At 42.1% G+C, this 15,684-nt stretch overlaps 1 protein-coding gene across 3 annotated transcripts in view; it reads right to left on the bottom strand.

Annotated features, from left to right (window-relative positions):
• Positions 1 to 225: 225 nt before the first annotated feature.
• Positions 226 to 15,684, bottom strand: part of stac (SH3 and cysteine rich domain) — a 52,425-nt gene continuing 36,966 nt past the window's right edge. For all 3 annotated transcript variants that reach the window (XM_021574740.3, XM_021574738.3, XM_021574741.3), the window contains 6 exons: positions 14,400 to 14,481; positions 12,706 to 12,782; positions 8,733 to 8,827; positions 5,706 to 5,757; positions 3,690 to 3,827; positions 226 to 2,333 (listed from right to left, as the gene is read on the bottom strand). In XM_021574740.3, the coding sequence (XP_021430415.3) occupies positions 2,235 to 2,333; positions 3,690 to 3,827; positions 5,706 to 5,757; positions 8,733 to 8,827; positions 12,706 to 12,782; positions 14,400 to 14,481 (543 nt within the window). In that variant the 3' untranslated portion in view covers positions 226 to 2,234. The remainder of the gene's footprint in view (positions 2,334 to 3,689; positions 3,828 to 5,705; positions 5,758 to 8,732; positions 8,828 to 12,705; positions 12,783 to 14,399; positions 14,482 to 15,684) is intronic.

The following is a 15,684-nucleotide window of genomic DNA, read 5'->3' on the forward strand; positions in this document are numbered from 1 at the left end:
GTACAAATTCAAAACAAAAAAAATAAAAAAATAAAAGTATAGGCTCGCGAAACTACCTCTAACTTCCTTTATACTTCAATGTATAGTCAGCACAGGCATACATGACTGTGATGTTTTCTGTGTTCCGAGTATGAAGACAAAGCTATCTATCTCGAGTTAAGGACAGTGCTTTATATATTCTGTAAATAGTTTCCCCAAACGGCGATAATAAATTGATACAATTGATTTAAAAAAATTCTAATCAATTTATTTTTTATTCTGTGCATACAATCTATACAATACAGTGGTCTTTGACTATGGTTGCAACATTTCAGGAACTTTCAATATATTCCCTGGTTTCCCAGAGATCCTAGTTGGAAGATTCCATATTTCCTGCTAATTGTCTTCTTATTCCCAAAATCCTCCAACTGGGATTTCGGGAAAACTAGGGAATTTATTGAAAGTTCACGGAGTTTCAGTGCAGCTTAGATGAACTTATAGAGAGACACATTTACTACCATACCTTTCCTTTGACAGTTCATAATAATATTTTAACAGAAAACAAATATACATGAGGATGATCAAGAAATCCTCAAAGAATATTGCTATTCCTCAAGAGAAAGGAATTGAACAGGAGTGTGTCATAAAGAGTGACATTAAAGGGATAGTTACATCTCAACAAGCATGTCTTGATTCGATGAAAAATGGGTTTACATTGTTTAACATGAATAGCCATATCTGAGTGACCATTTAGTGCAATTGGAGCAAGCATACATGAATGTAAATCAAAGCTGAATTTCAAGTAGCTCATGCATTGAAGCTTCTCTGATCAAATATTTTGACAATAACAGGTGTAAAAAGCCATTTGTAAAAGAAAAGAATGTATATAACTTGTTTTGGTTGACTTGTTATGGTGTATAAAATGTAATGTAATTGTGTCGAAATGTATATTAGATACCACACCAAGACACTACAACAGGTATGCAGATTTTATGACATATATTCAAAAACAATTGATCTAACCACTTGTTAGAGCTTGCCCGCTTCCTAAATTCACATAATTTCTCATCAAATCCATTATCCTTTATAAAACACATCAAGAAACAATGTCATGATGAGTTACCCGAAGAGAACATTATCACCAGACTAAGTTGCAAATTAGGTATTCATTGTTTTGAAATATTCACAAAATCTGTTTGACAGGTTTGTAGTCCTTTTGTGGTGTCATTTTTTAAACGCACATGTGGATGGGTAAGCAGCTAGACTAGGAACATCACTAGATTTGTGCAAAATATTTTTCTCAATTTGAACAATACTACCTCAGAAATCTTGATACATTTCTGCTTCGTCTAATTCTTTTTGTTGTTCCTCTCCAGTGACAAATCCAATGTATGGAATTTTTTTGTATCACAGAGGGACGGATTCTTGGGAGAATGGGTCTGTAGTTGTGAGCTTGAGGCTATCAAGACTCAGTAGAGCCATCATACGAGCATAGAAGAAAAGGGACTTATCTTCTATGCTTTTGATTAATATGCTGTTTGTAACCTCAACTGCTTGCATCAAAGTTAGCGTAAGTGAATAAAATATTATTTGATTATTTCAGAACAGAATCTTCGGCTATAGAGAACAAGTGCTTGAACATTTGGGCTTTAGGTTAAACAAGTGGTTCAAACATACTGCAGCTGATGCTAAATAAGCAAGAATGTATGGATAAAGAAAGTTACTTTCTCTCTCTGTCTCAGTAGTAGACACACGAGTACATTCAGTATATTCATGCATGATGCTTCACCTGCATTCTCCACTGGGAAATCCCACAAAGAACAAACAATGCTCAGCTGTCCTAAAAATCAAACAAAATCGGAATAAAAATCTAACCAAATCCAGAGATGCAATCACCCCACTCTCCCTCCCTGTGACCACAAAGTCAGGTTATCTGATCCGTCGCAACATTTTCCCCTTCAGGCTAAAAGGGAAAGAGGAAGGTTGGCTCTGACTCTGACAAAGCTATTCCCTTAATGGCAACAGAAATATTTTGGATCCACAGCTCAGAGGATTTCCTCCATGGTTTCAGGCGGCCATTTTGTGGGAAGAATGGTCCTCTCCCTCACGCCTGAGGTTGGCATCTAATCAGTGCTACTGTCAGAGCCATCCCTGCGCATCATGGTAGTGTGCCACTGTGCCTCTCCTCCCTCCTCTCTCTCCTTCTCTTCCTCTCGTTATCGCTCTCCAGCACTCTCTATTTCTCTCTCTCGCTCTCAGATGTTTTCCAGGACATCACAGGGCACATAGCCTCTCTTCTTTCCACTGGCCACTCGGATGAAGCCACTGTGTTCATCCTCACCGCTTACACAAATCTGATGAAACAGTGAATAATGATCTTGTGATTTAGTTGCTTTTTGTACAAACAAAACACATTTTAACACATTCAATTCACAATGCACAGTGGCCCTAAAGGGCGAAGTAGCTTTAGGGTCACTGTAAGAAATATTTAATTCTCCCACCAAACAACAATGACACCTGTCTGTATTTGCCTGATAGTCTTTGATACCGCTGTAGAGGGGTAGTTTGAATAGTCTTTGATACAGCTGCAGAGGGGTAGTTTGAATAGTATTTTATACAGCTGTAGAGGGGTAGTTTGAATAGTATTTTATACAGCTGCAGAGGGGTAGTTTGAATAGTATTTTATACAGCTGTAGAGGGTAGTTTGAATAGTCTTTGATACAGCTGCAGAGGGGTAGTTTGAATAGTCTTTGATACAGCTGCAGAGGGGTAGTTTGAATAGTCTTTGATACAGCTGCAGAGGGGTAGTTTGAATAGTCTTTGATACAGCTGCAGAGGGGTAGTGTGAATGGCTGTGTGACTGGAAACAGCGGATGTTGCTACTCATTGGGGATGGAGGCAGAGCTATGAGGTCACTGAGTCATTTTCAAAGTGTTAGGAATGGATGCATCTCCATTGGGGGTTACTAGCATGAACTCTCCTCTGAATCCTAAAATGGCCATGCAAAGCATTGTGGGAAAAGGATTTGAGACGGCATTTGCCGTGCCAAAATGGTAATGCCATGGAAACTGCTGAGAGGGGGGGGGACTACCAATTGGCCAGCTCAGGTCCCTCCTTTGAAGTGAATGTCCCGGGAGAGAGTCTTTGGACTGAGTGCCCAGGACTCCCATTGCCTATGGGAATTGGTGAGCATATGAACTGTATCTGATGTCCACTTGTATTTTGGGCTTAAACATGAACTGCAGCAAGTCAAGTTGTACATGGAAACATTTAAGGGACTAACTATACAATTCTTTAACAACCGATAATAACAATCATGTTTTCTTGTATATTAGTTCAATTGGGGATAATTGGGTACTTTTTTGTCCCAAAATCGTTTGACATAATTATGGTATGATTTAAAATAATGCTGTTATGGAATTTCAGATTTTATTGGAGATGTACAGATAGAGGATGACAGGAAAGATAGAGAGAGATAGAGATATAGAGAGATAGAAATAGAGATAGAGATAGCAAGATGGAAAGATAAAAGGGCTAGAGATCGCAAGATAGAGAGACAGAAAGATAGAGAGAGGTCGTCTCAAAAGGCAGAAGGCCTGATTCAAACCTATGACGAAACCGCAAACATGCGTGCCGGAGGCCGGGCATTAACACTCAACCAGACAGGCCACAATTATCATTGTATTGCGGGTAACAGTGAGATCACATACCTGGCCCTCCTTCAGAGTGATCTGGCCTTGCTCCTTACAGCCGATAAACGTCCGGTGACACCTGAACACTCTGTCTCCGGTCTTCACCTGGTGAGCAAAGGCTGCTGGGAAGAAACCGATCCTGTCCTCGATCATGCCCTAGATCCATCATCCAGAAGAAACATTATACACCATCACAGCTCCTGGTATTACTAACATGGCAGCAGACTGGTGCAGACCCAGCGCCAGAAAGAATCCGTTGGACTGGCCTTTGATTTCCATAGGGGGGGGCATGTTTTTCCACAGGACCTCCTATGTGTGCACCCGCTTGAGCGTTCACAATGGGTTAATGGGTCTAATGGTAAAGCACATAGGCAGCTGGTGAGTTTCAAGTTTGGGGAAACTTACAATTTATCCTACCACTTCTACCGATCTGCTTGCCAGTCATGATCATTTTTATACGCATCATTTCCTGGAACAGTTTCATTTCAATAATAACGTTTTAGTTTTTTTCTCAATTATCGTCATGTGGTTAATCATAAAAATCTGAAGTATAATGATAAACATGTAAAAGTTCAAATTGAACTATGGCGAGAGCACCAACCTCATATGGACACATTGATACACTGTGATCCATTGGCGGCTAAAGAAATGACAGCATAGAACTCAGAGACAGCCTATAGGCCAATGCAGCAGTAGGCCTATAACTTCCATCGTCAACTAAGTAAAATACATAGGCGTAAAGTCGACAAATACAAACAGTAGAAAATATCCTGATGAAAATTCTGGTTCTTTCAATCACATTCATCTCTCTGCCTCCCTTTCTATCTGTCTTGAGCTATTGCTAGTGAAGTGCAACATTGTATCAAATCATCACTTGGTCCAGCCTGAAGCTGTAGCTGTAGCTAGTGAACTTGCAACATTGTATCAACTAGGCTATTCCGGGCCCATGTGAGTTTCCTGCGCCAGTGAGCTCAGGACAGAAATATGTTTGTTTTTTAATGATGTTTCCACTGGATATATGGGATCATGATATTTAGCTCTTTCACACCAAGGCTTGGTGATTATCGAGGCCGGGAGTGTTGGATAGATTTTTCACATACTGAGGAATTATCATTCACAATGGATGTAAAAAAAACAGACTTTGTTGACTTGTGTGAGGTGAAGAAAAAATTGCCTGAGAGGCTCAGCTTATTAGTGTTGTACGTGGTGAGTTAAAACAATCAGAAATCAGACATTGCCAAATGCGCTCTTTCCTACAAATGCATTCTGGAGAGAGATGCACCATATTCTCCACACAAACATCCCCTTCTTCTTGATACAACATTTTAAATTATAGTAAAAACACATGCCATGCTATTTTGGTACAGACAGCATCAGCTACATGGTCTACACATACTGAGACAAAGGGGCGCTGCTTCATTCGCTTGGATGCTTTAACTGAGATTGATGAGTCTGTCTGTTGGCGCGTGTCTCTGTCAAATGAATTATCAAAGAGGAGGTAGGGTAGGGTAGGTTAGGGTAAGGTAGGGTAGGGTAGGGTAGGGTAGGGTAAGGTAGGGTAGGGTAGGGTAGGGTAGGGTAGGGTAAGGAGGTAGGGTAGGGTAGGGTAGGGTAGGGTAGGGTAGGGTAAGGAGGTAGGGTAGGGTAGGGTAAGGTAGGGTAGGGTAGGGTAGGGTAAGGAGGTAGGGTAGGGTAGGGTAAGGAGGTAGGGTAGGGTAGGGTAGGGTAGGGTAGGGTAGGGTAGGGTAGGGTAGGGTAGGGTAGAGTAGGGGATGGTAGGGTAAGGAGGTAGGGTAGGGTAGGGTAGGGTAAGGTAAGGTAAGGTAGGGTAGGGTAGGGTAGGGTAAGGAGGTAGGGTAGGGTAGGGTAGGGTAAGGAGGTAGGGTAGGGTAGGGTAGGGTAGGGTAGGGTAGGGTAGGGAGGTAGAGTAGGATGGGCCAGGCCCCCTAAGGCCCCCCCATAACGCCGGCCCTGGACTGGTGTGGTGTAGTGGTTTAAATGTCAGTACTAGCTGTCTTCCACTTAAATACATACCTTCCACCAGTCATCATTGGAGTCGTCTGCCAGTATGATTCTGTCTCCGGGTCTAAATTAGAAATAAATTGTGTATTAAAAAAAATCAACGTCTCTGATGCTGTAAATTAGATTTAATCTGACAATAAGAAAGAAAAATCAGAAATAATGTTTCAATTATGACTCGTTGATTGCTAGAGTCATAATATCTCTTTAAAAAATATCCTGTCTATTGAGACAGGTCTGTGAGAGGAAAAACACTGTGGTTTTAGTTTGAACATGTTAAAAATGGTCATCTATTGAGATCTTTCAATTATAAAAAAAAAGAGGGACGTTTTGGTTTATTAAATATATTGCCAATCGGAATATGTTTGGAATCATGCTTTTATGGTTTCATCACCATCATCGTGGGGGCGACAGGTAGCCTAGTGACTAGAGTGTTGGACTAGTAACCAGAAGGTAGCCTAGTGGCTAGAGTGTTGGACTAGTAACCAGAAGGTAGCCTAGTGGCTAGAGTGTTGGACTAGTAACCGGAAGGTAGCCTAGTGGCTAGAGTGTTGGACTAGTAACCGGAAGGTAGCCTAGTGGCTAGAGTGTTAGACTAGTAACCAGAAGTTAGCCTAGTGGCTAGAGTGTTGGACTAGTAACCGGAAGGTAGCCTAGTGGCTAGAGTGTTGGACTAGTAACCGGAAGGTAGCCTAGTGGCTAGAGTGTTGGACTAGTAACCGGAAGGTAGTCTAGTGGTTAGAGTGTTGGACTAGTAACCAGAAGGTAGCCTAGTGGCTAGAGTGTTGGACTAGTAACCGGAAGGTAGTCTAGTGGTTAGAGTGTTGGACTAGTAACCAGAAGGTAGCCTAGTGGCTAGAGTGTTGGACTAGTAACCGGAAGGTAGCCTAGTGGCTAGAGTGTTGGACTAGTAACCAGAAGGTAGCCTAGTGGCTAGAGTGCTGGACTAGTGACCGGAAGGTAGCCTAGTGGCTAGAGTGTTGGACTAGTAACCGGAAGGCTGCACGATCAAATCCCCGAGCTGACAAGGTAAAAATCTGTCGTTCTGCCCCTGAACAAGGCAGTTAACCCAATGTTCCACGGCCGTCATTGAAAATAAGAATTTATTCTTAACTGACTTGCCTAGTATAATAAAAAATAAACTAAAATCATCATGTTGCAGTAGGCTAATAACAAATTATACAGAAGAAAGTTATCACAAGACAGGTGTCACAACATGTAATGTAAAAAGAGAGTGAAATTTCTCCACCTTTTGATGAGGGTGCCTTTAAAGTCCACAGTACAATGTGATTTATTGTGTCTGTCTGAAGTGTTGATTAGGGTCTGTAATGGGAACCTGAGACCTAGATCCTGTCTAGCTTGTCTTTCATAGGAGAAGATTTAAAACAACACTTTGAAGCAGCACCCAACTGTACAGCAGCTATTTGTGGGTTGGGAGTCATGCTGTGATGTGGGTGTGAATGAATTTCAAATGAAGTGGGGGATGATTGAAGTCTTTCTGGGGAGCAAGGAGGAAGATCTCAGATGATTGGAGCGTCTGAGAGGAGACAGTGTAGACATTATACACGCCAGATCCAAGGACTGGATTACTAAGGGAACGATGGAGTAAAATGGATACTTAGGGTCAAGGGCTGTTGAGAGAGAAACTCTTATTTCTTAAGGGCCCATTGCAAAATGACATAACGAAAATGGTGCCCTATATGTTAATATTTACGTAGTCCAGACAATTCTCACTGGGCACAGACGTCAATTCAACATCTATTCCACGTTGGTTCAACGTAATTTAATTAAAATGACATGGAAACAACAAGTGTGTGCCCAGTGGGTTGCCAGCTTTCCACAGGTTCCAAAAAATATCACAAAGACGTTGATATTTGTCTCATTAAGCAATGAGGCCCGAGTGGGTGTGGTTTATGGCCAATATACCACGGCTAAGGGCTGGTCTTTAGCACAACGCAATGCGGAGTGACTGGATAGAGCCCTTAGCTGTGGTAAAGTATATTGGCCATATACCAAAAACCTCAGAGGTGCCTTATTTCTATTCTTATTTCTATTATAAACTGGTTACCAAATAGAGCAATTAAAAGTACATGTTTTGTCATACCTGTGGAATACGGTCTGATATATCACGGCTGTCAGCAAATCAGCATTTAGGGCACGAACCACAGTTTATGATAAGCAATAAACCATCAGGTATTGTCTTTCTGTCTCATCATATTGTAATTGTGTCAAATCACAACCATATTTATGTAACAACATCTTTATAAGCTAATGAATCGGGTCAAATCATAACCATATTCATGTGTCGATATCTTTATAATCAAATGAATTAATGTGGGTTTATGCCTGGCTCATGATTAATGGTCTTATGGTCATTAAACTGAGCAAAGTACAAGCAGAAGACCACACACAAATCACAGACAATTTAATTGTCATGCATAACAAAACAGACAGTGTTTATTCATGTTGTATTAGAGAATAGCACTGGCAAAGACCAGATATCTATTGAGCAGTGACTACAGCATGCATTCAGTGACGTCTGCCTGCTTATCGAGGTAAACACAGTGTGTTCTACATTCAAGAGAAACCTAAGGTAATTGTTAACGTCGTGGTTTTAACAAAGAAAATGCAGGAAATGTCCAGGCAAGGCCAAGGCCCATCAGAAATCAATCAAACACCCTGTTCTGACAGTGAGCTAGTAGGAGCTTCTGGCCCTTGTAGATAAGAGAGTTTAAACTAAGCAGTCCCATAAATCAGTCACACCATTTATGACACTGTTTTTGTAAGTATTACAAAAGTGAAACAACGGTAATGTGTGACTGACTTGCCACTGGTGCTTGCTACCAGGTTAACGGACAGCTTCAGTGTGTGTAGATTTGTGCGTGTAGATATGTGTGTAGATTTGTGTGTGTAGATGTGTGGGTCGACTGAAGCTTATTTCCATGACAATTTGCCACCACAATTGGGGGCCAGTCACAAAAATAATATCAACTTGGAGAGAAAAAAGGAATGTGTGTGTGTGTGTTTGTGTATACCACTGACCTCATCTCCAGGTCTTCACTCTCCTGGGGAGTGAATGTAAACAAAGCAACATAGGTGTTGAGCTGAAGTGTGTCCTTCTGCAGCCATTTCCTCTCCTGCAAGGCAAAACACACACGCATACACACACACACACACGCACACGCACACGCACACGCACACACACACACACAGCAGCTGTCAGCACGATCCACAAAACAGAGTATAGACGTGCAAAAAAACTACTACAGGTTTGCTGTTATTCCCTAATCAAATCACAGAGGAAATGCATTACTTTTGATTATTACTCATTCCTTTTGATTATTCCTAGAATAGAATGAGCTCTTGTTCCGATGAAAAAAAGAGAGAATTGCTGAAGTCGTTCTGCCACCTGCTACTGTAAAGTTTCCACAACATTATATACATGTGTGGGAGGAAGCATCCTCTTGTTGAGTTGATCTGTTTTCATAAGCTCCCAGGAAATGAAAAGACAATAATAGCAGGGGCGGAGAGGATGTTGTTAGAGACGTGCTAACACAATTATCGCAGACACATTCAGTAACCGTATTTGTACGCACCTTTAGGCACTTTCTGCTTTTGTCACAATTAGTCGCAATGTCACAATGACCCAGAATGCCAGGCGGTGTCTGAGAAAGGCCCATAAAATTGCCAAAGACTCCAGCCACCCGAGACATGGACTGTTCTCCATGCTCCAGTCTGGCAGACGGTCCCGGTTCATCAAGGCTCAGACCAACAGACGACTAAACAGCTTCTATCCCCTGGCCATAAGACTGTTAAATGGCTAATAACTACTGCTCACCCTCACACCTACGCTGCTGCTGAAATGATTATTGATTTGATTTATTACTACCACTACGCTGCTGTTCACTGATTATTGATTGCCATTAGTACCTATCTATTTTAGCCTGTTACTTGTCACTGTTACTCCTGTTTACATGTAGACTGAGTGTACAAAACATTAGGAACACCTGCTCTTTCCATGGCATAGACTGGCCAGGTGAATCCAGGTGAAAGCTATGATGCTTTATTGATGTCACCATTAATCCACTTCAATCAGTGTAGATGAAGGGGAGGAGACAGGTTAAAGAGGATTTTTAAGCCTTGAGACAATTGAGACATGGATTGTGTATGTGCGCTGCTGGCCCTGGGTGAAATGTACTGCTGGCCCTGGGTGAACCGTTCTGCTGGCCTTGGATGAACCGTTCTGCTGGCCTTGGGTGAACCGTTCTGCTGGCCCTGGGTGAACCGTTCTGCTGGCCCTGGGTGAACCGTTCTGCTGGCCCTGGGTGAAATGTTCTGCTGGCCTTGGGTGAACCGTTCTGCTGGCCCTGGGTGAACCGTTCTGCTGGCCCTGGGTGAAATGTTCTGCTGGCCCTGGGTGAAATGTTCTGCTGGCCCTGGGTAAAATGTTCTGCGGGCCCTGGGTGAACCGTTCTGCTGGCCCTGGGTGAAATGTTCTGCTGGCCCTGGGTGAAATGTTCTGCTGGCCCTGGGTGAACCGTTCTGCTGGCCCTGGGTGAAATGTTCTGCTGGCCCTGGGTGAAATGTTCTGCTGGCCCTGGGTGAAATGTTCTGCTGGCCCTGGGTGAACCGTTCTGCTGGCCCTGGGTGAAATGTTCTGCTGGCCCTGGGTGAACCGTTCTGCTGGCCCTGGGTGAAATGTTCTGCTGGCCCTGGGTGAAAATGCGGTAAGGCACAACAGAAACTTTAGGGGATCATTATGGCAGACTAACAGCTCTCTGGGGACATTTCCTCCGCCCTGGGTGGTTATATTTGTCTGTATGGTGGCCATTACATTGGAAAATTTCAAAACAATGATAACTGCAGTAGGGCCAATGAGACAGAGTGAAGAGTTAAACGAGCAGCAAAAAAAAATCTAAGTTCACAAATCAGTGTAAGAAAACAATGTACAAGCCATTTGATTACTTCTCAATCATTCAAGACATGGGGATGTAAGATGTCCAGGGAACAGTTGTTGGTTGGTCTGGAATATAGGACAAGAAATGGGCTGTACAATTGAATAGGCCAGCTAGTAATTTGTGTCTCTCATTTCAGATAGGACAAGAGGCAACACGGGACAATCTGCTCCTGCAGCGTGGTTCATTCCTCTGCTCATTATCCTGTAGAGCCTGTGTCTGTGTGTCCTTGTGTTTGGGTGCCAGGCTGCTTTTAAAGATCTGCCTTCAGACGAACAAACGACATCCTCCCAGCCGTGCTCAGCTCAGCAAGATAAGAGTGGTGGAAAATACCACTTTACATGTTTCAGCGAGCTGGCCAGGAGAGATCGCATAGTGTGTGTGTGTGTGTGTGTGTGTGTACGTATGTGTGTGTGCACATTCACATGCATGTTTGCTTGTATATCTTTGTGTTTCTCTGTATTTTTTTTGTGTTTTTGGTCGTTTCCAACGTTGACATTAAGGATAAACATGTCAAATGAATGATAGAGGCTGGCTAGAAATCTTACAAATATGAAACATGTTCTGGGAACATGAATACGGCATTTCTTATACATGTATTTTTTTTTCATTCTACCACCGTAGAAGCCAGAGAGAGGGCAAAATAAATCTGTCTGAGGTTTGCTAATCAATATTACACTACAGGGAACAGAATGGAGTTTGCACTAGTTTTGTAACGTGTCAGGCTGCGCGCAGAAAATAAATATTGCACAGACCGGAGCTGGAGATATAAACATCAGGGTAAAAGCCTATTCATATCTGTGTGTGTCAGTGGCCGAGGCAAGGGTATAATTTGTCTGTAAGGGAGATGTGTTTTTCTCCTAACTCCTGGGAAAGTAAGTAGTGATGGGAGTCTGGCCAATAGTAAGTAGCATGCTGATGGACACCCACACAGCAAGAACTGGCTCAGGATCAGGTCTCAGGCTGAAGGCACAGAGTAGAGTACAGCCCACGAGCACACACAGCACAGACACAGTTCTCAGAAGCTTTCAATAGAATACTGTACAATATCTCAGGACATCCTTTAGTCCAGAGCTATGATTTGCTCAGGGCCAACAGACAACAAAAGCTAATGTCTCATGTCAGTTTTCTTCCTCGGCATAGACTAATTATGACATGTTGAAATCTAAGTTTAGAAGCTAGTTAATGATAGGATTTTCACACTTCTCCTCTTTTGGGTAGGTTCAAGCCCTACCCATTATAGACAATTGCATATTTCAAATTGGGATGACACCAACCTTACTAAGCCCAGAGCTCATTTGTCTCCAGAGCAGTTTGTGCTATCCTTAGACTTTATGTCAATGTGATGGTCCGTAGGACAAATGGGCAATAGACTAAGGATAGCCGTGGGTTAAGAGACATTCTAGAGGGACATTTCTGCAGCACACACAAACAATAAGAGCTGAGAAAATAATCAGTCACTGGGTTCCACTGAAGAACAATAACTTTGTATTTTCCATTTCCAGAACAGAGGTTATTATGATTTGTCATGAACAGTTCTTGCAGTGTTTACTTCTACCTGGGTTCTATGTGCCAGCAGTCTTTCTCAATGCATTTGTGTTTCGTCATGAAAGAGCGCATCGCCCAAGACAACGGAACTGTACTGTAGATGAGGCAGGCAAGAGACATTATTTGTGACCTCATAAAACAGTATTAAAATGATGTTGGTGTGTTCTACTCTGTTCCACCTGTGTAAGACAAGACAGGCTGGCTGTTTCTCACACCCTCAGCTGCCATGCTGTACCCTTTTCTCTCTCTACTGACCCTGTTGTCTCAAAGCATCTGAGTGTTCAGAGGCATCCTGGATGAGTTCAACACACAATTACACCATTTCTAACGTAAAAAATATCTGTAACTCCCTTAGCATTCCACTGATATGCTTGGATGGGAATTAAATGAGTAACACTAATGTAATTCACAGTAGGAAAAAGTCTGTGTGGAAGTTGAACTTTTCTCTCCGCTGCCCTCCTTGGAGTTACAGGGAATCTGGTTACTATACTGTAAGTGTTTGTGTTCCTTACCGGTGAATCATCAGGTTTCCTCTCAGCTACGTGGCAATAGGGAATGGGCTCCGTCCCATTCTCAAGTGATGTAAACACTGGAAAATGTCAAAACATTCAGTAAATCACCCCAGATCAACGACAAATACTTCAATTATCAAAGACAACAGTAAAGCTATCAACACTTTGACAATCATAGAAAAGACAGCGAAGCTTGGATGAATCTCGATAGCAGTGGGATTTCATCTACTGAATGTCCTGGAATAAACCTAAGTATTTATTTTTACAGTACAAGCTGTGATAGAAAAGCTATTTCATAAACAAATACATCATTTCAGAAAGCAATAGAGTATTCAGATGGGATTACTAATGGGACAGATTCCCATGCTGGAATCTGTCCCATATTTTCCTCTTTTTAGTGAGCACTGTCCAGATATTCAAGTAGCATTGGGGAGTAATTACAGTCTCTACATGTGGCAAGTAGAGAGGAACACAGTAGAAGGTTACCCTTCCTCAATCCTCAGGGGTCAGATTATATTCTTTTTGTGGAGCTTCTAAAGGCATTTTGAATAACGTGAGGTCTACTTCAACCAGTGTCCCTTCTACAACTTCATTGTCCTGGGTGAATGCTACTGCATGCAAAAGGTCAGGGCAATAGGCGTATTACTCTTCCTCTTTGAGATCTTACACTAAGTACAGTACATAGAACTGAGAATCCAATGCATTCAGTCCCGCATCCATTACATTCAGTGAGCATCCAATACATTGTCGGCATCCATTACATTCAGTGAGTATCCATTACATTCAGTCGGCATCCATTACATTCCGTGAGTATCCATTACATTCAGTGAGTATCCATTACATTCAGAGAATATCCATTACATTCAGTGAGTATCCATTACATTCAGTCGGCATCCATGACATTCAGTGAGTATCCATTACATTCAGTGAGTATCCATTACATTCAGTGAGAATCCATTACATTCAGTGAGCATCCATTACATTCAGTCAATATCCATTACATTCAGTGAGTATCCATTACATTCCGTGAGCATCCATTACATTCAGTGAGTATCCATTACATTCAGAGAATATTCATTACATTCAGTGAGTATCCATTACATTCAGTGAATATCCATGACATTCAGTGAGTATCCATTACATTCAGAGAATATCCATTACATTCAGTGAGTATCCATTACATTCCGTGAGCATCCATTACATTCAGTGAATCAACTGGAATTTAGATCAAGGATCTGGCATATAAGGTTATAGACATACCATTGAGCAGTCAGTAATGTTTCATTCATAAAGTCTATGCATAACAGAAGTGCATTTCCCAGTGTCACTGATGGCTGCCTCAGTCACTGATGGCTGTCTCTTAGTCACTGATGGCTTCATGGCTGATGGCTGCCTCTTAGTGGCTGATGGCTGCCTCTTAGTGGCTGATGGCTGCCTCTTAGTGGCTGATGGCTGCCTCTTAGTGGCTGATGGCTGCCTCTTAGTGGCTGATGGCTGCCTCTTAGTGGCTGATGGCTGCCTCTTAGTGGCTGATGGCTGCCTCTTAGTGACTGATGGCTGCCTCTTAGTGACTGATGGCTGCCTCTTAGTGACTGATGGCTGCCTCTTAGTGACTGATAGCTGCCTCTTAGTGACTGATGGCTGCCTCTTAGTGACTGATGGCTGCCTCTTGGTACACCGTGTACAGTACTCACCATTATCACTGTGCTTCCTGGTGAGTTCATGTTGACTGCTGTGAGCGTCGTCCTCCTCTGGAACCTGGGCTAAGTCACTGGTCTGTGGGAGCAGATAGAGAGCATTACATCTAACTGACAGATTGTTGCCAGTCATTCAGATCCTACAGTAGCTAGATACCTAGACCACACACACATTTCTGATCTTTAAAGTGATGCAGCAGAGTTTTTGTAGTAGCTAGTAGTTTTGAAGTAGCACTCACGAGGCAAAATGGGTCATCCATATCATGATCATCCATATCTTATGATATGTTACGTCCTTATTTTTTATTTTCCCCCTGGAGTTGGTATGATATGTTACAAATTCCAATTTGTACTTTTTCCTGCGATTCGTACCATATGACACATTTGTAAGTGCTTAAGATCCTGTTAAATCTCTTTAATGTTTGTGACACATTTCCTAGAAATCGTAGAGGGTGGTCTAGATTTAGGACCACCAAAAAAGCTTTGATGTTATCTTGAATTTACAAACGCTGCTCAACGGAGCACAAAAACATTGACTGATATTATGACTGGGCAACAGTTGAAGGAATCATAACAACATATGAACCCACCAAAGCAGTACTGCAGATGTTCTAAATCGGTGCCAATTATCATTGTAACTTATGCGAAACGTGTACAATGTGTATGACAAGTTTATCGGGCAATTTATGTATTATGTTGAGTGTAGAATATACCGTGTCTTTTTTCTATGCAGCACTACTGTGTCTAAGACTATTTTCCCCTCGGGGACATTAAAGTTCATCCTATCTTATCCTTACCAGGGGTGTACTGGTAAACAAACTAGGTGGGTGAACTGAGTTTACCCTCTGCTATCACTGATGCTAACCATTGTCCTAGTTTTTAAGCGCCAGGTACTTCAGCTTAAAAATAGCAGCTGTAGCTGGCAGGACTTCCCTGGTAGTTTTAAGACATCATTTCCAGGACTGATTCAAGCTGCAGATACAGTTTAAATTAGATTTACACAGATAAGCTGCAGAGAGGAGAAGAGAAGAGAGGTGCTCCCTTTTTCTTTTGCAATGACTGCATTGTTTACACTTTGAGTCTTCCTCTCTGTCTAAAAGCTCAGCAGATATCTCTCCTGGAATAATTATTTCAATCCCCTCATCATCATCATCATCATCTCTTCCTGGAGTAGATTTCCTTTATTGGTAATATTTACTCAACAATGTCTGTATCCAAGTACACCTTTATTGGTCATATTTACTCAACAATGTCTGTATCCAAGTACACCTTTATTGGTCAT

This window comes from Oncorhynchus mykiss, chromosome 19 (genome assembly GCF_057628025.1).
Source record: "Oncorhynchus mykiss isolate SJ-2025 chromosome 19, ASM5762802v1, whole genome shotgun sequence".
Classification (NCBI taxonomy): domain Eukaryota; kingdom Metazoa; phylum Chordata; class Actinopteri; order Salmoniformes; family Salmonidae; genus Oncorhynchus; species Oncorhynchus mykiss.